The 23,501-nt window shown below is 40.0% G+C and overlaps 2 protein-coding genes across 3 annotated transcripts in view; one reads left to right on the forward strand and one right to left on the reverse strand.

Annotated features, from left to right (window-relative positions):
* The window catches only part of SPATA1 (spermatogenesis associated 1), a 44,021-nt gene extending 38,809 nt beyond the window's left edge, over positions 1 to 5,212 (forward strand). For both annotated transcript variants that reach the window (XM_055138550.1, XM_055138549.1), the window contains exons 13-14: positions 3,317 to 3,401; positions 5,078 to 5,212. In XM_055138550.1, the coding sequence (XP_054994525.1) occupies positions 3,317 to 3,391 (75 nt within the window). In that variant the 3' untranslated portion in view covers positions 3,392 to 3,401; positions 5,078 to 5,212. The remainder of the gene's footprint in view (positions 1 to 3,316; positions 3,402 to 5,077) is intronic.
* On the reverse strand, positions 725 to 22,307 carry CTBS (chitobiase). Its single transcript, XM_004622715.3, has 7 exons — positions 21,876 to 22,307; positions 13,531 to 13,669; positions 12,619 to 12,827; positions 10,612 to 10,783; positions 8,407 to 8,504; positions 7,091 to 7,252; positions 725 to 4,571 (listed from the first exon to the last, which is right to left on the reverse strand). Exons 1-7 carry the CDS (start codon positions 22,041 to 22,043, stop codon positions 4,380 to 4,382), a joined length of 1,140 nt encoding a protein of 379 aa, XP_004622772.3. The 5' UTR covers positions 22,044 to 22,307; the 3' UTR covers positions 725 to 4,379.
* Between the last annotated feature and the right edge of the window lie 1,194 nt (positions 22,308 to 23,501).

Raw genomic sequence — 23,501 nt, forward strand, 5'->3', positions numbered from 1 at the left:
AGAGCCCACCTTGCAGGATCTTCCCAGAGTAGCCAAGCACAATGAGCTGGGAACAGCTCTCTAGGCACTGCTTCAGTGTGGCCTTTCCCCCCCAAAAAAAAACAACAAATAATATATGTTTTAAAAGAAATTGTTTTCCTAGATTAGAGCTATTCATTAATAGACAAATCACTGTGCTTTTCTTCCTCTTATCCTCTTGTATATTTCATATATGTATGTATGTATGTATGTATGTATGTGTATATATATATGTGTGTGTGTGTTTTCCTTTTTTTTTTTCTTTGCTTTTTGGGTCATACCTGGTGATGCTCAGGGGTTACTCCTGGCTCTGCACTAGGAATTACTCCTGGCAGTGCCTCTCGGGAACCATATGGGATGCTGGGAATTGAACCCTGGTCGGCAGTGTTCAAGGCAAGTGCCCTACCCGTTGTGCTATTGCTCCAGCCCCTATGTATTTATTTACATATGAATAATAGGTTTTTCACTGGATGTTAGAACAATTTTGCTCAGAACAAAGCCTGTCTTAGATAACTTTGTTTCTCCTATAGGATTTTCTGTATAGTAAGAATACTGGGAATGCTTTACTTGTTGGATGATCACCTAGTAATTATCACACAGGGGTAATCACTGAAGATGTCTTAAACAGCTCTTTTGTTTAAGAGTACAGAGGAGAATTACACTTTTAAAAAAACTATTTGCTGGGGCTGGAGTGATAGTACAGCAAGTTGGGCGTTTGCCTTGCACGCAGCCAACCCGGTTCGATTCCCAGCACTGCATATGGTCCACCGAGCACCGTTAGGAGTGATTCCTGAGTGCAGAACCAGGATTCAGCCCTGAGCATTGCCGGGTGTGACCCAAAAAGCAAAAAAAAAAAAAACCAAACAACTATTTGCCATTTTTATTGAGGCACAAGGATTTCCAATACTGTTAATTCTACCTAAAATGCATACATCATTCCAACACCACACCCACCACCAGAATGCCTGCCTCCCTCCACCAGTATCTCACGGGGCCCCTCCCAAAACCTCCCCATCCATATAAACTCAGTTCTATAGAGAAAATTTCCATTTCCAGTGGGATTTTATATTTTCACATCAAACAGTAAATAATACCGGTAATTATATGAATGCTTTAATTCACTCTTTATCAAAATAGTTTTATAATGCAGATTAATGATCTCTTTCTGGAATCAGAACATGCTAGTACAACTTTCTACAATATTCTTTAACATGCTGCTTACCTTCATTGTCTGACACAGCAGCAACTAGAAGGATTTTGAGCACTTGAAGTATAGCCTGTTGCACAGCAGAGGTGTTGAATTTTTATTTAGAACATTTTTTTTTTCGGTTTAAATAGCTGCAGGTGAGAAATGATTATTGTACTGAACAGTGGCGCTCTAGAGTCTTATTAACTGGCATCCTCATGGGTGAGCTCTGGCTCAACTCTGAGATACTTAAACTGGGAAGGACACAAGTCAATTTTTGAACAAAATATAAATTATTTAATATAGTTTAGTGTGAACCCAAATAATTGTTTTTGTGAATAAATTTATGTTTTCAAAAACTAGAGACGGGGGCTGGAGTGATAGCACAGCAGGTAGGGCATTTGCCTTGCCGGGTTCGATTCCAGCATCCCATGTGGTCCCCTGAGCACCGCCAGGAGTAATTCCTGAGTGCATGAGCCAGGAGAAACCCCAGTGCATTGCCAGGTGTGACCTAAAAAGAAAAACAAAACAAAAACCTAGAGACAGGCTGGAGATATAGTACAGGGGGGTAGGGTGTTGCTTTGCATGCGGCCAACTCAGATTCGATCTTGGGCATCCCATATGGTCCCCCGAGTACCACCAGGAGTACTTCCTGAGTGCAGAGCCAGGAATAAGTCCTGAGCATCGCTGGGAGTGACCCCAAAATTAATCAATCAATCAATAAATAAATAAATAAATAAATAAGAAAAATCCAAACAAACTAAATAGACACCTGAAAACTTGCATACTTAAGTATAGTTGTGTTGGTACAATAAGTAATAAATACTCCCAGAGTCTTCAGTTATGACTTGCTCAATGTTCTTCTGTATTGTGTATATATTAGGTCTTACCATAAATAGCCTTAGAAGTAAGACTTGAAAGGTTGTGATCCATTAAAATATTACTACAAAAATGGAAACCCAAGACAAAATTTTCAGTCAAGTTTTCTGCTTATAGATTGAGAAAAAAAAATTTAACCATATTGCCTAACTGATACGTAGTAAAAATGATAGATATTAGTATTAACTTCCAGTGGTTAGTCCAAAACTACCTATAAGATTAGAAATTAAGGGGCAAAAAAGCTATCCTGACTCAGATGTGGGACATCCAACATAGTACAGCTAAGCAGTGCATTGCAAAATTAATGAAATTTGAAGATTCTGTTAAATTAGGATATTATTCTAGGTCAAGGGTGAAGCCTACAAATCCTCATTCCTAACAAATTCCTCCATGAAGCTAAGTTTTCTTAGACAGTACTTGGAATAATAAGGGATCTGGTAGTAGATGGTTTCATTTTGGATCCTGGCTGTGCAAATTTTATACCTTGAGCAGTTTCCTCTAGGCTAGCCCATCAGCTCTAAAATGGAGATAAAAAATGGTATCAAAAATGTCTTCCTCGGGGCTGGAGATATAGTGCAGTGGGGAGGGCGTTTGCCTTGCACACAGCCGACCCAGGTTCGATTCCCAGCATCCCATATGGTCCCCCGAACACCGCCAGGAGTAATTCCTGAGTCCAGAGTCAGGAGTAACCTCTGAGCATCGCTGGGTGTCACCCAAATAGCAAATATAAATGTATATTTATATTTGCTCAAATATATATCACTTCCTCAAAAGTGGTTTTTTTTTTAACAATCAAAGGGTTTCTACACTTGTAAGAGCGCTTGCTACATAGTAAACAGTATATTTAACTACCTCCTCAGTTTCTAAAGCCTGGGAAATAAGGGTTTGGGGGGTGATTTTTCCTCTTTATTTCTTAATCACAACAGATTCTGATGCTTTAGCAAAAATTAAAGTTCTTTCTCACTCTAATTTTTCAGAAGTTTAATTTTATTATGCCTATATGCTAAATCAATGAAATTATTAGATAGACCACTTCTCAGTAAATAAATCTGCTTATTTAACCAGATTTATAACTTACATATTAATTATAGTAATTCAGTGGGAATGAAGACATTGGAGGCAAATGGGAGAAGATAGTTAAAGGAGTTTCAATAAGTACATATTTGCATGACAATTATGTAATTTTAGAAGGGAAGATGAAAATGCATTTTTGAAAGGTAATTCTTTCTGTAGATGAGAAAACAAGGAGTTTCCAATTTACGCAACTTAAAAGCTGAACTGGCACAGAAGACAAATACTCTTTCATAATTTCAACCAGGTATGCTAATTCAAAACTTTTATTGTCAAAAATACTAAATAACAGAACATATTTGTTTCACTATTGTTCTTAAGAGAGTATATATTTTATGTTTTATAAAATATAACCTCTCCATTCATCCTTAGATGTTATATTTTATATTTATAAATATACTTTATAAATCTTTCATATTTCACTTTTCATGTGGATATTAAAAAAGTGTTTCAGGAAATTTAGATTTAGAAACTTAGATGTAAAACTGTAATAGACTAAATTACAGGCTTGAATTTAGAGATAGTGAACTGGAAAGCTAGTAGAGGGGTTAAGGTGCATGCCGAAATTGCACCTGACCCCAGCTTCACATATGGTTCTCTGACATCATTGGATGAATACCACCACGTTCTGCTCTCAAGCACTATCAGGCACCCTGAACAATGCTTAAGAAGCCCCTAAAAATAAATTTAGAGTTGTTGTTTTTTTTTTATAGTATAGAGCAAACTGTTTCTTCAGATTTTATTTTTAAAAAAACTGATTATAAACAAGTTTTCACTTCAAATTTCATATATATTTTCAAATAGTATATTATTTTAAGCATATATTTTAATACCAGGGGTAAATGTTTTTGCACAACATTCTGAGGACAATTTTTCCTAATTATATATTAATACTCATAATTATATACATTCATGTATAGTTGTACAATTATATAATTGTGTAACTATACCTTGAAATACATACACAATTAACTAGGTTTTATAATTACATAATCAAATGCTATCGCTCCAGTACACATAATCCAAACATAATTATAATATTTAATGTATCCTAAGCTTATATTTCTATATAAAATGTATATTTAAGTAAAATTTATTTTCAGGTTCAAAGTATTTTTCATCTGCTTTTGAGTATACTAGTATGTAGCAATATGAAACTATATACACTTGTATAAATTGTAAATTTTAAAAATTCCAGTAGTTTGACAAAAGATGCTCATCTCTGTCACAGTTTTGGTTTTAAGACTTGCCACATTTCTTCAGTTTGCTGTTTGGCTGTAGCATCTCCAGAGTAGTCAAGACAGTTTGCATTCCACATGCCAATGCCCCGTAAGCCATGATTCTTTATGTATGCTACCTTTAAAGAAATACTTTGAGGATTATCATACCATACTTGATGAAAATGGCCGGAATGATCCTATATAAATAAAGATGAAAGATGAAAATTTTAAAATATTACCTACAGTAATAGGGGGAAAAGCTTCTTAAATCTAACAACTAGAAAAAGGATTCAATGACATAAAAATTTTAGGGCAAATGACTCTCTGGCTCCATGATTCTATCAGTATCAGTATATGATACTTTCTAAATATCATTGCTTGTGGCACTTTTACAACAGAAGAGACTATGCACTAGAGTCTACTATTATGCTCTAATTAAGGCTGTTCTCTTGTCCTAAGGTTCTTCTCTTGCTCTGATTATTACCTAAGATGTATATCCACATCACTTATGGGGCTTTTAAAAATAGATTCCTGGCACTCATACTACATGAAGCCTACTAAATTAGAATTTTTCAGGCTAGTATATTTGTTTGCTCTGGGCATCGTGTTTCATTAGATAATTTTGTTATGCCCCAAAGTTAAAAAGGATTACTACTCTTAGTTTTCTAAAACCAACTTATATACTTCTTTGTATTCCTTACAGCACCTGGAAATGCTCCTTATTAGGTCAACATGTGATTTTGTTTCTGATGACAGCCAGATTAAAAAAAAAAGAGTAACATTGGAAGAGAAAAATATGTCCTTTTGTATGTCTTAAATAAATGATTCCAAGAACCTATCAGAACTGGACTCTGTGGTTAATTTTTGCATACCCTAATCAAGAACTTTACACTAGACCACTTGAATATAATTTTACTCTCATCTTCTACCCTGTAAAGCACTTCTCCCTATGATTTCCTGTCTCTCCTTTAGAAAGCTTACAAGTTATTAAATAAGAAGTAAAAGAGGAAAGAAGCAGAAAGGGAGTAGCGGAAGCTAAAACTGAATGACTTATGCTTAAAAATAATTGACTTGGGGCTGGAGTGAATGATAGTACAGTTTGTAGGGAGGATTGCTGGGACACCAGATGATCCCCTAAGCCTCACCAGGAATGATCCCTGAGCACAGAGCACACAGCCAGGAGGAAGCCCCCAGTGTCATCGGGTGTGGCGGCCCAAAACCAAACTAATAACAATTTACTGACATTTATATATACCCATGAAACTTTATTAAATTTATTAAATATGTAGATTCTAGCCATTTTAAAATAATACCATGCCATTAATAAGAAATATAAGCAATTGTTCAAATTAATTTATAAAATACCACCTTAGGATTCCTTTTATAGTAATGATCATCCAGATTCCTTTTATAGTAATGATCATCCAAAGTAAATTCAAAGATAGTATGTACTTACATTTTTGTGTTATAAAATGTTTGGGGTCCTTTTGGGGAGGTGACAAGTAGTGCTTAGCAGGCACAGGGCACTTGGTGCTCTGGCCCATGATACATTATTACTAATGCCCAGTAGAGGAGCAGAAGCCACCAATGCCACATATGGTGGTGCTGGGGGCAGGAATTGGGGCATATGTAGTCAGGGAGTTAGTGAACTTGGGCTACATGCATGTAAGGTATACACTTTAGTCCTTTGAACTATTTTCCCAGTTCCTTAAAAAAAAAATTTATGGGTAGTAAGCCTGAGCACTGCCAAGTATGACCAAAACGTAGCCCCCTGCCCCCAAAAAATATATGTGTGTATACACACACACACACACACACACACACACACACACACACACAGAGCTCAGAGGGCTGAGTGCATGCTTTGCATACAGGAGTCCAGGTTCCATCCCTGGCATCACATGATTTTCCAGCACTGCTAGAAGTAGCCCATACCAACATTAAGTTTGCTTCTCAAAAAAAATTTTTTATTATACTGAATGTTAGTGTAAGAAATGTAACTTTTCTTTGCCTCTTTGGCATTACATTTCCTATACAACAAACACTAGCTGGGAGAATTGCAAATCATTTATTCTATCTTTTCAAGTTTGTATTAGTAATACTTTTAAATGTATTGGGTTTTTTTTTGGGGGGAGAACACCCAGCTGTGCTCAAGGTATACCCCTACCTATGGATACAGGGATCATTTCTGGTGTTCTTGGTGGGAACCATATGTGATACCTGGGATTGAATCCAGGACAACTACCTGTAAGGCAAGCACTCTAACCATTATACTATCTCTTATCCTTGTTTTTATTTTTTAACATTATTTATAATTTGTCGCATGTCACATAGGTTGTCTGAGTTTTGAAATTTGAAATAATAGGGAATTTTAGAGCTAGACACCTATTTACCCAAAGCTCTTTCAAAAGCCAGAGTCATTAAACATAATAGTAAAATATTAAGGAAATCCTGTTTATGATTGCTATGTTTCTATAACACCATGTAAAATGACAAGTGGCCTGTGTGTAGCAGTTCCATTATTAGCATTACTTGAACTACTCACCAGGGAAGTAAAGGTCCTGGAGATTTGTATTCAAAGGCAAGTTAGTGCATCTAAACAGAACTCTCTATGTTGTACTTAAAAGAAAACTGATGGAAATTCTTCATATCAAATGTGTAATTGCAGAGATGTAATTGTAAAAATTGAATGTTTATAAATTGTGAAAAGTCTTACTTTATAATTATAATAAGGAGCCTGCTGGTCTGTATTCCACTGGCTCCCAGAAACAGAACTATTTACTTGCTTCATAATCACTTTATAGGGCACCTGATATCCTGCAGCATCGCTACAAGGTGCCCCCCGGAAAGGCACTTTTGCAATGGTACAAACATGATCCTAAAAATGAAAAGAATCTTCATGTTACAAGTGATTAATTAGACATAAAAAATCAGAAAAGTAATGAGCTATTAGACATAAAATGCACACTATTTTAAATATGAATAGTTAATCTAAAAATTTAAGTTTCATTAATAAGTGGAGATATACATTTAAATCCTTTCATAGTATTTACTAATTAAAAATAAACCTATTTTTCCATCTCAAAATATATTTCAGAAATTTTAATTCATATGTTAAATACACATTTATAAATTTTAAATAAAGCTTATGAGATAAAAATTTAAGTTTCATTAATAAGTGGAGATATACATTTAAATCTTCAACAGTATTAATAATTAAAAATACACATTTTTAGTCTCAAAATATATTTCAGAGGGCTGGAGCGATAGCACAGCGGGTAGGGCGTTTGCCTTGCACGTGGCCAACCCGGGTTCAATTCCTCGATCCCTCTTGGAGAGTTCGGCAAGCTACCAAGAGTATCCAGCTCCCACGGTAGAGCCTGGCAAGCTACCCATGGCATATTCGATATGCCAAAAACAGTAACAAGTCTCACAATGGAGACATTACTGGTGCCTGCTTAAGCAAATCAATGAATAACGGAACAACAACAACAACAACAACAACAGCTCATATGTTAAATACACACATTTATTAATTTTAAATAGTATTGTAGCACTGTCACTATCGTCCCATTGTTCATCAATTTGCTCTAGCGGGCACCAGTAACATCTCCATTGTGAGACTTGTTGTTACCGTTTTTGGCATATCAAATACTCTCAGTAGCTTGCTGGGCTCTCTGAGAGGGACGGAAAAATCGAACCCGGGTCGCCCACGTGCAAGGCAAATGCCCTACCCGCTGTGCTACTGCTCCAGTACAAATTTTTTTTTTTTGCTTTTTTTTGGGTCACACCCAGCGATGCTCAGGGGTCACTCCTGGCTCTGCACTCAAGAATTACCCCTGGCCGTGCTCAGGGGACCATATGGGATGCTGGGAATCGAACCTAGGTCAGCTGCGTGCAAGGCAAACGTCCTACCTGCTGTGCTATCACTCCAGCCCTTCCAGTCCAAATTTTAAGTAAAACTTATATAAATTAAACACCTTTTCAAAATACAAAGAAAGAAGAAGAATAACATAAATTATCTGTTCTTACTTCTGATAGATTCAAGCAGGTATAATCATAACCATACCAGGGGACACCCATAACAAGTTTCTTAGGGTCAATGCCCATCTTGATGTAGTCATCGTATCCTAATCAAACAGGGACAGAAAAAGCTTAATTTTTCTTTTTTATATATCTAATAATATGTTCAGGCAAGTTATGCAATCATTCAAAATCTTAGTTAATAAAATCAGGCTTATTTATACAAAATAATACATAGCATTTCTCTTTTCTGATAAAAGGCATCCTCTAAGAACTAGCAGTTCCTTGGGGCTGGAGCAATAGCTCAGCAGGTAAGGCACTTGCCTTGCACCTGGCTGACTCAGGTTTGATCATATGGTCCCCCAAGTGCTGCCAGGAGTAACATCCTGATTTTGCCAGTTGTGGCCCAAAGAACAAAACAAAAACAATTCCTTATCTCTTTCTGGCCCATTTTTTGTATTAAAGAAATATTAAGAAACATTTGATCACATTAAAGTCAAAACTCCACATTTTAATTCAAAGTATAGTATTCAAGGACACATAAGAAAAGCATGCAACTGTGTGTAAACTTTGAATATATGGTATATTTCATATCCTATATTCTAAACTTTCAAAAATGTTCTGTAAGTCTTAGACTTTCTTGCAAGGATGGTTTCTGAAATTCTTATAGGAAGACCTGTTCCATATTTTATAAATATCCTTTACATGTGATTTACAGCTGGGGATAAGGAATGTTCCCTCCTTACTCTGTAGGAGATCTTCTATATTCTATAGATATAGGAAACAAAGAAAAATAAACAAATTCCTGGTTATCGTCCTTTTTACTAGCTCAATGATACAGAATGGTTTCTTAGCAAGAGATGATCCAAGATTATCCAGAAAGTTGAGCTTAAGTTTTCCTCTTTTTTATTATTATTATTAATTTTTTTGTTTGGCTTTTTGGGTCACACCTGGTGATGCACAGGGGTTACTTATGACTCTGCACTCAGGAATTACTCTTGGCGGTGCTCAGGGGACCATATGGCATGCTGGGAATCAAACTCTGTTCGGCTGCATGCAAGGCAAATGCCCTAACCACTGTGCTATCTATCACTCTAGCCCCAAGTTTTCTTCTTTTTGAAAGCCATTAAAGTTATTTCGTGTTGTTAAATATTTAAGAGATGGGTGGACTATGCATCATTTCTCAAACATAGTATGAATCATACTTATATGTATAATATGAATTATACCATGAGACATAATTTGAGAATAAATAACTAATTTTATTTATTTAAATAATTACTTTCTAATTATAACAAATAATTTTTTGTTTTAATTAGTATATACTTATGATCAAACTACTCTAGTCGAACATTTGATAAAAATGAGACAAGGTTCTAAAATTTTACCTTTATATGAAAAAAATTTTATATTTATTAATCAAACACCATTCTAGGGTGATTGGTATATCACCACCAACCACCCTAGAATTTTTCAGCTGAGTGCAAAAGAAAGGAAGCAGTTTTTTATTCAACTGACTAATGTAAGATATAAACTTTTAAAAGAATAATGAAAAGTTGAGATATGAATGAGAGGAATCTCTTAATCTAACAGGACTATTAATTTTTAATTTATCATGTGTAATATTAAATACCATATACAACAAAGTCAGTCATATTATTATTATGTATTATTAATAATTGTGTTTGCTATTAAATTGAATTGGTTATTTTTTAAAGTCTTGAAACTCTACCTAAATAAATATTTCCATTGCATAATATGTTTTAGTCCTAATTGTGTAATCATGAGCATTTCATCTGATGTAGAAGGTTAATTGTAATATACTATCCACAAGATCTTTGAAGAATTACGTAAAAATGACCAAGAATTTTTTAAACTTTAAAATCTCTCCAAATTAATTTTTATGTCTTAAGAAAGCTCTTCAGATGTAAATGATTATACAAGCAAGGGGCTCAAGAGCTAGTACAGCAGGTAAGATGCTTAACTGGCATACAGCTGACCCAGGTTCAATTCCCAGCATCCCATATGGTCCCCAAGAGCACCACCAGGAATGATTCCTGAGTGCAGAGCCAGGACTAACCCCTGAACATTTCACGTGTGACCCAAAAAAAGAAAAGTAAAGATTATACAAATATCTTAGAAATGTTTAAATAATTTTTAAGTTTTGGAAAGGTTTTAGAATTAATGAATGAATGATCATTTGTGAATTCTTACCACTCAATGTCTGATTATATGGAGCATTGGCTGCTGCAATACATTCTGACCAGATTTGACTTTGTTCATCATAAGACATCACAAAAAGAAAGTCACAAGCATCTGCAATTCCGGTATAATTATAGCACCTTCTGTCAATGTTTTTTGGAGACCAAGCCACATCAAAGGTCACCTGTGGCAATCAGACCAATTTGTGAAAAATAAACAAATATCCATATTATTCCATATTTTATTAATTATATATTCTCATGTCTCATACTATCCAAGAAAAAATAACAACTGACATACATGAATGTATATACACATGACAGAGTACTAGAACTCTCCTCAGAAATATATTGTGCCTTCATGAACTAACCTGTCATTTATTTGGAAGATATTTTGAATGTATACTTATATAATGGGCATATATTTTCACCCAGACATATTTGAACATATATAATAACCAGGAGGACTGGAGCAATAGCACAGCAGGTAGGGCATTTGCCTTACTCGAGGCGGACCCGGATTCGATTCCCAGCATCCCACATTCCTCCATCGCTCCAGCCTGAGAATCACTCTACTCTTAAACAAGAATGTTTCATTCTCCGGGCTGGAACAATAGCACATCGGGTAGGGCGTTTGCCTTGCACACGGCCGACCCGGGTTCGATTCCCAGCATCCCACATGTTCCCCTGAGCACCGCCAGGAGTGATTCCTGAGTGCAGAACCAGGAGTAACCCCTGAGCATTGAGGGGTGTGACCCAAAAAGTAAAAAAAAAGAATGTTTCATCCTCCGATAGAGGAAACTATAAACAAAAGCTTCCTTCAATAGCTTTCCAGCAAAATAGGTTATGAAGGGAAGTTTTAACATATTGATCACCATTATTCATCCTTCCCATTATAAAAGGAGCTATATTATAGTAATAGAGAAATATTAGCTCTACATAGGTAAGTTTCAAACCTTTTTATAAGTCTTTATCTCCTAGGCATGAATATTTCCTGTCATAGTTAATCTTATATTTCTGAGAAGCCATTATTAATCTCTAAGATAAAAAACTGATTATAATCTAGTCTATTATAACTATGACTATATCTATTAACAGATCTATATCTATTTTTCTATCACTAAATATGAAGCTCTAGGACTGGAACCATAGCACAGCGGGTAAGGCGTTTACCTTTCACGCCGCCGACCTGGGTTCAATTCCTCCATCCCTCTTAGAGAGCCTAGCAAGCTACCGAGAGTATCCCGCTCTCACGGCAGAGCCTGGCAAGCTACCCATAGCGTATTCGATATGCCAAAAACAGTAACAACAAGTCTCACAATGGAGACATTACTGGTGCCCGCTCGAGCAAATCAATGAACATAGGGTGTTTGTTCACAACAGTGCAAAAGTGCATACATAAATATTCTTTTTCTTTATAAGACTCCTGGTTCTTAAGTGATTTGGATTTGGGAGAGAATCACTGACCTGGGACTACTTTATTCTTTGTAACTCATATCCTGGTATAATCTACTGTAACTAGGCTCATTGTAGTACTAGAGAAGCATGTTACCTTTTTTCATAGTTCTGACTAGCTTGATGCTATTAAACTTTAGCCTTATTGGGCCTCAGATGCTTTGCAAGTAACTCAGTCTGTGAAGTAAATGAAAGTTTCCCCAAATTTCACTCTACTCTTAAGAGTGTTTCATCCTCCTAAAAAGCAGTATGTGATCTGCTAAGCCCTTGCTTATTCTTGCTGTTTCTGTTATCTAATATTTTTTAACGCTGCTAAAAGGCAAGTAGATGGAGCTATCCCAGTACTGTGTTTTGACTGAATAGAAAACAGATTTAGCATGACAAATTTCTTTAAATTTTTTTAATGATAACAGCAAAAGTTCCATAAGAATTTTTTTTAGGATTTAATGTACTAAAATCATTTTCTGTCCCTTTACTATAAAACTAAGATTTGATTAGTTAACTTTAATAAACATGTTTTTATAAGTAAAATAAGAGGTTTCAAAAATAGCAAATGAAGTTTTACCTGTGATCCCTCAATTTCCTGATGGAAAGAATCTGTGGTTTCTTTAACTAAAGCAGTTAATGCATCATATTCAGGTGATGAACAATCAACTTCTTCTTCTATGTCTATGTTAATTCCATCCATATATTGGATTTTGGCCAACGCAAGCTTTTGACTTATCCAGGATGCTCTAAAAATAGGGTCAATGATATCCTTTGGAGATACAGCACCTATATAAGAAATAAGCTTTTTTGTACACATTTGTGCAATTCACAGTTTAACAACATTGTTTCACAAACACGGTCCAAAGAAATAAAAATGTCTTTAAAATGTCTCATTCAAGCTGAAGAGATAGAACTTCTCTTGTATGCAACCAACCTGGGTTTGATCCCTAGCGCTTTCTATGGTCCCCGAAAGAGTGATCCCCGAACACAGAGCCTGGAATAAACCCTGAGCCCTGCTAAGAGTGTCCCAGAAACAAAACATAAGTTTGTCTCATATTAGAATATTAAAGATGCTAGTTTTAGGGGCTGGAGCGATAGCACAGTGGGTAGGACGTTTTATTTGCATGACCCAGGTTCGATTTGCAGCATCACATATGGTCCCCCAAGCACTGCCAGGAGTAATTTCTGAGTGCATGAGCCAGGTGTGCCCCAAAAAGAAAAAAAAATGCTAGTTTTAATATTCCAATATTTTGAAAATTATGAATAGTTAGTAAAACCATTCTTGAATTAGCAAAAAATTATGCACTATGACTAGTGGTCATCCTGCTAATTAGGAGTAACATTTGCTCAAAACCATATAGTGAATTAATAATTATAGTGAATAGTGAAATATTCACCAGCTATACATGAAAAGGGAACTTTTTGGAAAGTCAGCATAGTAAATTATATAGGACTTAACTGATTGGACATACATGGTAAAATAACTCACCTTTTAGCACAACTCTTACTCCTTTTGAATGAGCGTAGCACATAAGTTCTGGATCATATTTTCCAAACATTGCCACAGTTGTAATCTGTGACCAGTCATAAGATTTCCAAGTTTTTTTTCCAACATCAAATACAAAGATCTGCCAGAACAACAGCATGTAAGTACCATCACTAAACTAAGAAGGAAGCATGCTGGTCACCCAAAAGAACATTAACTGAACACCCATATGTCCAATACTGGTAGGCCCCGAGAGTACAGCAGTGAATAAAGGTCTCGGTAATAGATACCAGGGTGTGGAGCATGGCAACAGGTGCCAGAGCAGATAAGATCTGTCCCTGGATAGCAAATAGGACCTGTCCCTGCATAGCGACACAGTAGGGAGTGTCTGGGCACATTTGACAAGCACCAAGTATCCGACTGTGTAAAAACACAAAAAAGAAGAGGGCCAACGGGGCTCTATCTCTCCCGCTGCCTGCGTTCTCACGCTGCTTCCCCACTCCAGGGAAGGTTGATGGTGATGATGAGGCAGGTGAAGGAAGAAGGCCAAACTGGTTGCTCGATCAGTTTATTTCTCTCTGCTTCTCTCCCAGTTCTCGATCTCTCTCTGGATCTTCCTATATCCCCCTTTCTGCCCTGCTCGCTCTCACTTCTTTCACCTTGAGCTCTGCTTATGTGTGTGCCACTGTGCTCTCTTCTGTCTCTCTGTGTCTGTCTCTCTGTGTCTTCTTCTGTCTGTGTTGTCTCCTTCACTTCTGTGTCTTCTGTGTCTTCTGTCTTCTTCCTCTGTCTTCTTCTTCTGCCCCCCCAGTGCCCCACAGTCTTAGTTTATATAGCAAATTACATAGGGTGGTGACACAAAGGTGTGTTGGACATTAACAAATCAACAAAGAAGGGTAAAACCATTTCTCGAAGAGATTAACAAAATCTCATCTAAGGAAATCTCATCTAAGAAAATCCACTCAAGGGTTGGGGTCCAAACAAGGGTGTGTCAGGTGTGAGCTAGTAATCAACTTAAATAGTTGTAGTAAATCTACTTCTAATATTTCTAGCAATGTTATTCTGTATGAGCACAGTAAGAGATATAACCTTAAGGTTTGGTTCTTCCTGAGGACATTCACTATATAATTCAGACCACAGTCCTCAGGCCAGGTTAGTCTTCCTAACCCCAGCAGGATCCTAATCTCGTCATTACTTTTGAATCATGACAGCATTGTCCATGATCATGTCCTCAACTTATAGTTGAGTATTGTGGCGCTTTGGCCTGGCCCATTTCAATGTCACGGTAGCTCACAGCTTGCCCTGGGTCCATTCCGTCCCTCGTCAGTCCCTCGTCGGGACCCTGCTTTTGGGGTGCTAGGAACTAAGGGCAACTAAGTCGAAAAAGCAGATGCCCAGGAGTAAATATTATTGGAGTCTAGACTCCCAAGTTACAAAGCGTAATATTAAGTGTCTTCCTGTGTTCATACAGAAAGGCCATTGCTTTAAGGTAAACTATGCAAAAGACACTTACAATACAAATTCAGAGTCCTTAGAAGAATCTGATCTTACAAGATAACAGAGTCTGATTAGGAAAAGGTGATTAACTGGTTGGGAAGGAGGGTGCAGAGAAGAGTTTACAGATAAACAAAGGAATGGGAGTGTCTCCGGGAGTGTCTAAACCTAAGCTCCCTGTGGCAAGGCTAAAAGGACAAACCCCATGTTCTCCTACATCCGACCTTGTATCATCAAGTATCAGCCAAGAACCCCCCACTATCCCACACCCCCCCCCCAGGAATTGTCACCTACACTTAGTGAGTCATTCCTAACTGCAGCTTCGAGCCCTAATTGGGACTGGGCCAGGGCAAAGCAGAGTTGGAAAGGTGGTAAGTCAATAATGCTAAATTTTATGTGACTGGGCTATCCTCGTAAGCGGAGACCCTCTATAAAATATGTTTGTATTTGGAAGTAAAGTGAACGGCCATCCGCTGTCTCCCAAAGTGGTTTCCCCAAAGGCCCATCATCCTTTGCCCATGTCTGCTCGGACCCTGTGCACAATGTGTCTGGCCACATTGGGGAAAAACTGTTCCCCAACACCAGGGAAAATTAACCAGACCTAAAAAACAGGGAAAAGTTGGCAAGGAAGAAAGAGTGTCAGTAGAGTCAGAGCCTGGATGCAGAGAGAGACTTGGTGGTTATATAAGTAAACAATGAATTTGGCCAACACCTAGAATTTGGAGGGACTTAGCAGTGAACAACCAAAGAGTGGTAGGCACAGGTAAATTATGAAAAGCCTTGTAAACCTCTTGAGAAATTTTAAAAAGAGAACATACGCATTTTAGAAAAATCCCTTCTAAAGTAAAAAACTAATTAAGAGATGCTAAAGCTAGAGAGAGAATAAGGAAATTATTGGAAAATCCAGTAAAGAGATGGAGGCGACCTGAACTAAAATAGTAGAGAAGCAGTAATAGGACATTGTGACTAGGTGAATATGTAAGACTAAGGACAGGCAGGCGGTAGATAATTTTAAATGTCTTGACACTCAGTTGGAATCATAGATGCTACATTAACTAAGTGATTCTTGGCAAACCTAATTTACAGAAGGACTCGTGAAATTCTAAGGTGGTTGATGCATTGATTCCCCCACCAATAATTCTAGAAGCAGATTCAATAATTCAAATAAGATATCAATTAATTGATTTGGTAAAAACTGATTGAATTGCATTAACATATGCAGTTTGTATATCATTAGGCAATAGTGACACTGAGGTTAAAACAGAGACCAGACAGGTGCCTCTTAGTTATTAAATTACAGGGAGTTAAAATTTGCATGGAATCATAAACTCACCAAATAGCCAAAACCATTCTGATTTTTAAAAAAGGAGTTGGGAGGTATCACATTTCCTGATTTTATACTATAAAGCTATTTTAATCCAAACAACATGATATTTTAGGGGCCATAGCGATAATAAAGTGGGAAAGTCACTTTGCCTTGCATACAGCCAACCCAGGTTTGACCACTGGCATCTTGTATTGTCCTCTGAGTACCACCAGGATTAATTCCTGAGTGCAGAGTCAGGAGGAAGTCCTGAGTATCATCAAGTGTGGACCCCAAGCAAAAAATAAACAAACCCAAAATGGTACTGGAAGAACAGACTATCAGACCAGTAGATTAAAATCGAGTGCCCAAAGATAAACCCTCAAACCTATAAGCAGTTATTCTATGACAAAGGAGCTATGTGCATAAAGTAGAACAAGGAAAGCCTCTTCAAATGGTGTTGAGAAAAAGAATAACTACATGCAAAAAATATATACATACATATATGTGTGTATATATACATTGGTAATCTGTCACCAATCACAAAAGTTAATTCAAAGTGGATAACAAACCTCAAGATTACACCAGAACCCACAGAATTAAAAAAAAAAAACAAAAAACAGCTCTTACTTTCCAGGAACTGGAGCTCAATCACTGTCATCCCGTTGCTCATCAATTTGTTCAAGCGGGCACCAGTAATGTCTCTCCTTGAAAGACTTATTGTTACTGTTTTTGGCATATCCAATACGCATGGGTAGCTTGCCAGGCTCTGCCGTGTGGGCTCGATACTCTCGGTAGCTTGCCCGGCTCTCCGAGAGGGGCGGAGGAATCGAACACAGGTCGGCCGCGTGAAAGGCGAATGCCCAACCACTATGCTATCGCTCCAGCCTTCTGGAACTCAATGCCGTTTTAAATGATTGGCTTCCATTGGCAAAAACAAAAAGTAAGATTACATCAAATTAAAATTTTTCACATGAAAAAAGAAATAGGCTAAAACAAAAAGATACCCTACTGAATGGGAGAAGATATTTGCACACAGTACATAAAAAAAGGGACTAATATCCAAAGTATATTAAGCACTTACAAAGCTTAATACAAGGAAATCAATAACCCCATCAAAAAATGAAGAGAGATGATGAACACAAACCTCCATGAAGAGGACAGAGAGATGGCTAATAAGGGTATGTCCTTCATTTATTAAGGTCAAGCAAATCATAACGTCAGTGAAATATCATCTGGCATCAGTGAGAACGGCATATATCAGAAAGGCTGCAAACAACTGGTGTGTGCAAGTGGGAGTGTGGTTAAAAAAGAAACATGCAGTGTTTCTGGGAATGTTGGAATCATAAAATATACTCCCCAAATAGCCAAAACCATTCTGATTTTAAAAAAATAAGTTGGTAGTCACCACAGAAAATAACTGGGAATGTTGTCTGCTTCAGTCTCTGGGAAACTGTATACAGATTACTCAAAAAAAAAAAAAAAAGCACTCTTATTTAGCCCAGTGATTCCACGTCTTGGCACTTCACTATATCACGGTATCACTGTAATACCATCAATCATCGATTTACTCGAGCGGGTGCCAGTAATGTCTCCATTCGTCCTAGCCCTAAGATTTTAGCAGCCTCTCTTTACTCATTCTGCCCAGCAGTGCCACATTGGAGGCTCTTTCAGGGTAAGGGGAATAAGACCCATCATTGTTACTGTTTTTGGCATATCGAATACACCATGGAGAGCTTGCCAGGCTCTGCCATGTGGGCAGGATGTTCTCGGTACCTTGCCAGGTTCTCTGGGAGGGAGAACTAGGCTATAAGAGGTGTTGGTAGGAGTGTGACCATCTTGGCACTTACCCCCCAAATTAAAAAAAAAAAGCACATTAATTTGAAATGGTATGTGAACACCTATGTTCATAACAGAACTTAGTTCAATAGCCAGCGTATGAAAATAGTTCTAAATGTCCAACAGCAAAAAAATGGATAAAGAAATTATGGTATATGGGACTGGAGGGATAGCACAGTAGGTAGGGCGTCCTTGCACGCGGCCGACCCGGGTTAGATTCCCAGCATTACATATGGTCCCCCGAGCACCGCCAGGAGTAATTCCTGAGTGCAAAGCCAGGAGTAACCCGAGCATCGCTCGGTGTGGCCCAAAAGAGAAAAAAATGAAAGAAATTATGGTACGTAAGCACAATGGAATACTATGCAGCCACAAGAGAAAAATTAAATCAGGCATTTTCATGCTGAGCAAAATAAGACAAGGAGGGCAAGTACTGGGTAGTCTCACTTATTGTTGTATATAGAGAAACAAAGGATATGGATAATACCATGTGATGACAAACCCTGGGCACTGGATTACAGAACTGAAAATACCAGGTTGCGGGGACTAGTGTGGAGCGCAAAGAGCGTCATGATTAAGTGGACTGGAAGTAACATAAAAGCATTGCTAAAAGGGAGAGAAGCGGCAGGCATTCTGGTGAGCAACGCGGCCCGGACAATGCTCCGGACCCGAATTGGAGCCAGCAACACCGGGGAGCCGGAGGGAGGAGGTGCCGCCTGCACACCTTCTCTGGATGGAACCCCGGCGACACTGAGCAGCTACTAACACGGCTCCAGGATTCGGGACTGGGACAGATCCGAGCCGCGCGGCCGCGACCTTTTCTCTCAGAGAGCCAGCCCTGTGTAACCTCAGAGATCCAGCACCTGAGTAACCTCAGAGAGCCAGCACCTGTGCAACCTCCGAGAGCCAGCACCAGAGTAACCTCAGAGCCAGCACCTGTGCAACCTCCGAGAGCCAGCACCTGAGTAACCTCAGAGAGCCAGCACCTGCGTAACCTCAGAGAGCCAGCCCTGTGTAACCTCAGAGAGCCAGCCCTGTGTAACCTCAGAGAGCCAGCCCTGTGTAACCTCAGAGAGCCAGTCCTGTGTAACCTCAGAGAGCCAGCACCGGTGTAACCTCAGAGAGCCAGCACCTGAGTAACCTCAGAGAGCCAGCACTGTGTAACCTCAGAGAGCCAGCCCTGTGTAACCTCAGAGAGCCAGCATCTGTGTAACCTCCGAGAGCCAGCACCTGAGTAACCTCTGAGAGCCAGCACCTGTGTAACCTCAGAGAGCCAGCCCTGTGTAACCTTCGAGAGCCAGCACCAGTGTAACCTCCGAGAGCCAACCCTTTGCAACCTCCGAGAGCCAGCACCTGAGTAACCTCAGAGAGCCAGCCCTGTGTAACCTCAGAGAGCCAGCACCGGCACAACCTTAAAAAGTTATTTTGATGTGGTTGGAGGTCATGTGGGGGAAGGGTGATGCAGGCCTAATACAGACTAGAGACTGAACACAATGGCCACTCAACACCTTTATTGCAAGCCACAACACCTAATCAGAGAGAGAGAACAAAGGGGAATTCCCTGCCATAGTGGCAGGGTGGGGTGGGGGGAGATGGGACTGGGGAGGATGGGAGGGATGCTGGGTTTACTGGTGGTGGAGAATGGGCACTGGTGAAGGGATGGGTTATCAAACTTTGTATGGGGGAAACATGAGCACAAAGATGTATGGATCAGTAACTGTACCCTCACGATGACTCTCTAATTAAAAATAAACTAATAAAAAAAAAAGCATTGCTAAAAGGTCTGGGGCAGTCTTGGGCACTTCAGTGGTTGTAAAGTGAGGTAACTATGTCCGCCAAACCTATAAATGTCAACTTTATTATAAATATGTAATCTAAATTAGAGTAATTTCTTGAGTACAGCGGTGTGGGGGTCATGCGCATTTTGGTGGTGATGCAATAAGCTTTATACAACTGAAAACATTACTACTATGTTATCAGGTAACTTATCTTTGATCAGTGTTCCTTGATCTTTGATCTTTGACCATTTTAAATCTGAAGGTGGTGGTTGGAGGGGGGAGGAATAGGCAAAATATTTTATGGACCAACTGACGATTAAGAAACAACGAATGTTTAGATAGTATTTTATTTCTTAAGTCCAGTGTTATAAAATTAACTTTTACCTGGGAAACTGTGCTTAGAGGTTAGAAATTAGAAATTTGGAGCAGACTTCCAGGAAATTGCCCACTGAAATAATAAAAATTAGAGTAAAACTGGGCCAGAGCAATAGTACAGCATGTAGGGTGACAGGAGCTAGGTCATTTGACTTAACACGCTGCCGACTGAGTTCTCAGGCATCCCATATGTTTACTTGAGCCTGCCAAGAGTGATACCTGAGCACAGAGCCAGGAGTAAACCCGGAGCACTGCTGGGTGTGGCCCCAAATCCAAAAATTAAAATTTACAGTAAATAGAGTGGGCCATAGTTTTTACACGCAATTATATTTGAACTCATAACTGCAATCAAATGTGTTACAAAAAATAGTGAACTTGCAACGCAATCGAATTTTTTAAAAGCTGCATCAACCAATTGACCATATAAGGGAGAAAAAGCAATGTGATTTAGTCTTTGTGTTGCAAAAGTACAGAAAAAAATCACTAGTGGGCTGGTGTGATAGTATAGCGAGTAGGGCATTTGCCTTGCACGCAGCCGACCGGGGTTCGATTCCCAGCATCCCATATGGTCCCCCGAGCATCCACTGGAGTGATTCCTGAGTGCAGAGCCAGGAGTCAGCCCTGAGCATCGCCGGGTGTGACCCAAAAAAAGCCAAGAAAGAAAAAAAACGAAAGAAAAGATCACTAGACTAGAGAAAAGGGCCATTAACCATGTATAGTGAACAAACTCTCCTTCCTTGCATGGCGGACTTTGAAACTGCCAAGGAGATGGCATTAAGGGAGCAAGAAGTGAGAATCATATCAAACTTTCAGATATTGATCATTTATGTAGAACTAGGCAGGTTCTACATAAACACTTGGATCACGTTTCTTCTCTTAAGCAACGTGCATTTTTGTATCCCTTACCTTAAAGATAATGTAGGTTAAGAATTGGAAACTGCCCCTATTTACATAAAAGAATAGCTTTTTGGATTAAGCCAGCCATTCCATTCCCACTCCCTAACAGCATCCAGTCGCTGCCAAATTCTTGGCAATAAAGGAGTTTTCATTTTGCCTCTCAAGGTGTGTCTGATCAAAGCTGTAAAGGTCTTACGAAGTGTTAAGCAGGTAAAAGAACATTTTGTGGACATACGGATTCTGCCACCGTCCTTGGGTCGTTTCAGGTGCTGCAAGAACTGGCAGGGGTGAAAAAGTCTTCCAAGCCACCGCTGGGTTTCAGATTAAACCCTCATTCTCTTGGAAACCAGTGGGTCTTCATCCACCTGGGCTCACTCGTGTTCCATCTCCGTAACCCGAGGAGCGTGCGGGTCACGAAAGGGGCTTGCTTTGGGAGGTGCTGCCCGACTACTACGTCGCCCCCTCGCCAACCCGTTCGTTACAGTAAGCCCAGGAGCACCTGACTGCGCCTCTCCAAACCAGAGCTCCCACGTTTGCAAGAAGAAACCCGGGAGCAAAAGGAGCCTCAGGGAGAATCCGAGCTCTTTCCGGCACCTACACCACCCTTTTCGGGGCTCGCGTCGGGCCAAGAGAGCCTGACCCGGAGGGGAGGGAGCGGCGCTGACCTCGAAGTCTGGGCGGTGGGTGATCGGGCGGCACAGCGCGGGGTCCTGGCACGGGCAGTCGGCCCCGCTCCCGGCCCGCAGCGCCAGCGCCAGCAGCACGGCCAGCAGCAGAGGGGCGAGCCCTGAAGCGCCCTGGAGCAGCCCGGGTCCGGGAGACGGCCGGGCCATGGCAGCAGGCCACCGCAGCGGTCTTCCAGCGGCCTTCGGTTGGCAAGAGAAAGCGGAAGACAGCCGCGTGGCTAGTGCTCGGCAGAGCGGGCGCCTCCGGCCAGGACTAGGGAGGGGCGGAGCGGGATGCTCCTGGGCTGGGGCCTGCTGCTGGGCGAAGTCGGACAGGACGGGGCGGGACCTACAGAGTTAGTTACGGCGGACAGGGACCGGGAATCATCCGGACGAAACAGGGCGCGGGGCAGAGCGGGGTCGGCCAAGGAGATCGACGAGGTGAGGCGGGGCTTGTCACGTAATGAGCGGGGAGGGGCGGGGCCTGCCAAGGAGATCGAGGAGGCGGGGCGAGCGGGGCGGGGCCTGCCATGGAAATAAGAGGCGGGGCGGGACTGGGCGGGGCCTGCCGCGGAAATGAAAGAGGCGGGCGGGACGAGGCGGGGCGGGGCATAGCCAAAGGGGCGGGGTCTGGCTCACGGAAGCGAGTCGGATCGAGTGGCGTCCTCGCGGCGCGGCCGGGGACCTGGCGGGTAAATCAAAGAGAAGGTCACGTGTTCCCCAGCTAACTAGAGCCGCTGACGCGCAACGAACCACTTGTAGTAGTCGGAAGACTTCACCTATACCCCCACCTTCCCCAGCGTGGTTAGTTTCGTGGAGTCTGAAGATTGAAAGACCCCAAAAATGAAGAAGCCAAATCTTGGATGACTCAACAGCCTGATCGCGACAGTCATATGATTCCGTTCTTCAGGTGCTGGTCTGAACACAATCTTCTGATTGCTCTTCCACGTTTAAATTCCAGTAAAACCCCTAAACTCTCGGTGACAAGGAAGTGCCAGCAATAAAAATTTGGCGCTGGAAAGCAAGTGTGCAGTTAATGCCCCAAGGTTCAGCGGTGGGAAAAACTGTGAAGTAAAGCCAAGTGAACCAATTTAAATTAAAAAGTTTAGGGGTTACAAGAGCCTTAGGACTCGGGGGTTGGGTAAATATTTAATAATATTTACCTGAGAAGACTTAGAGAGCTTGGGCAATTGCTTACACACACACACACACACACACACACACACACACACACACACTCCCCAACAAGACACACCCAGTTTTGGAGTTTCAATTCTCTGCATCGGATAAATTCTGTGTTTGAGTAATACATCTATACGGGAAGTATGTGACTTTGCACCTAACCAAAGATAACTGAAGTAAAGGCTTTCTTGACCAATCAGGGGGACCTGCAAGGAAATTCATACTCGAAAGCACCATCCCGCTCAGAACTTCCTCTTTCTGATTTCTATCTTCTTTTAATCATGGACCGCAAACAATAAAAATCCAGTAATAGAAAACAAGGAGCCTTCAACAAAAGCAAAAGGAGTATGGAGGAAACATTCACCACAGGGAGAATGCTTTAGAAAACCAAAACCAAAACATGATGGAGCCATAACAATGAAAAAAAGAAAAGAAAAGAAAAAA

This window comes from Sorex araneus, chromosome 5, assembly GCF_027595985.1.
Source record: "Sorex araneus isolate mSorAra2 chromosome 5, mSorAra2.pri, whole genome shotgun sequence".
NCBI classification, from domain to species: domain Eukaryota; kingdom Metazoa; phylum Chordata; class Mammalia; order Eulipotyphla; family Soricidae; genus Sorex; species Sorex araneus.

What these genes read in the sequence shown, in the direction of transcription:
- CTBS (XM_004622715.3), bottom strand. Translation starts at nt 22,043, where the DNA reads ATGGCCCGGCCGTCTCCCGGACCCGGGCTGCTCCAGGGCGCTTCAGGG. An exon ending in CCTGCTTGAATCTATCAGAA is followed by an intron (nt 7,253 to 8,406) that starts GTAAGAACAGAT and finishes TTTCATTTTTAG; the next exon opens with GATCATGTTTGTACCATTGC. An exon ending in CTCCTTATTATAATTATAAA is followed by an intron (nt 4,572 to 7,090) that starts GTAAGACTTTTC and finishes TTATTTATATAG; the next exon opens with GATCATTCCGGCCATTTTCA.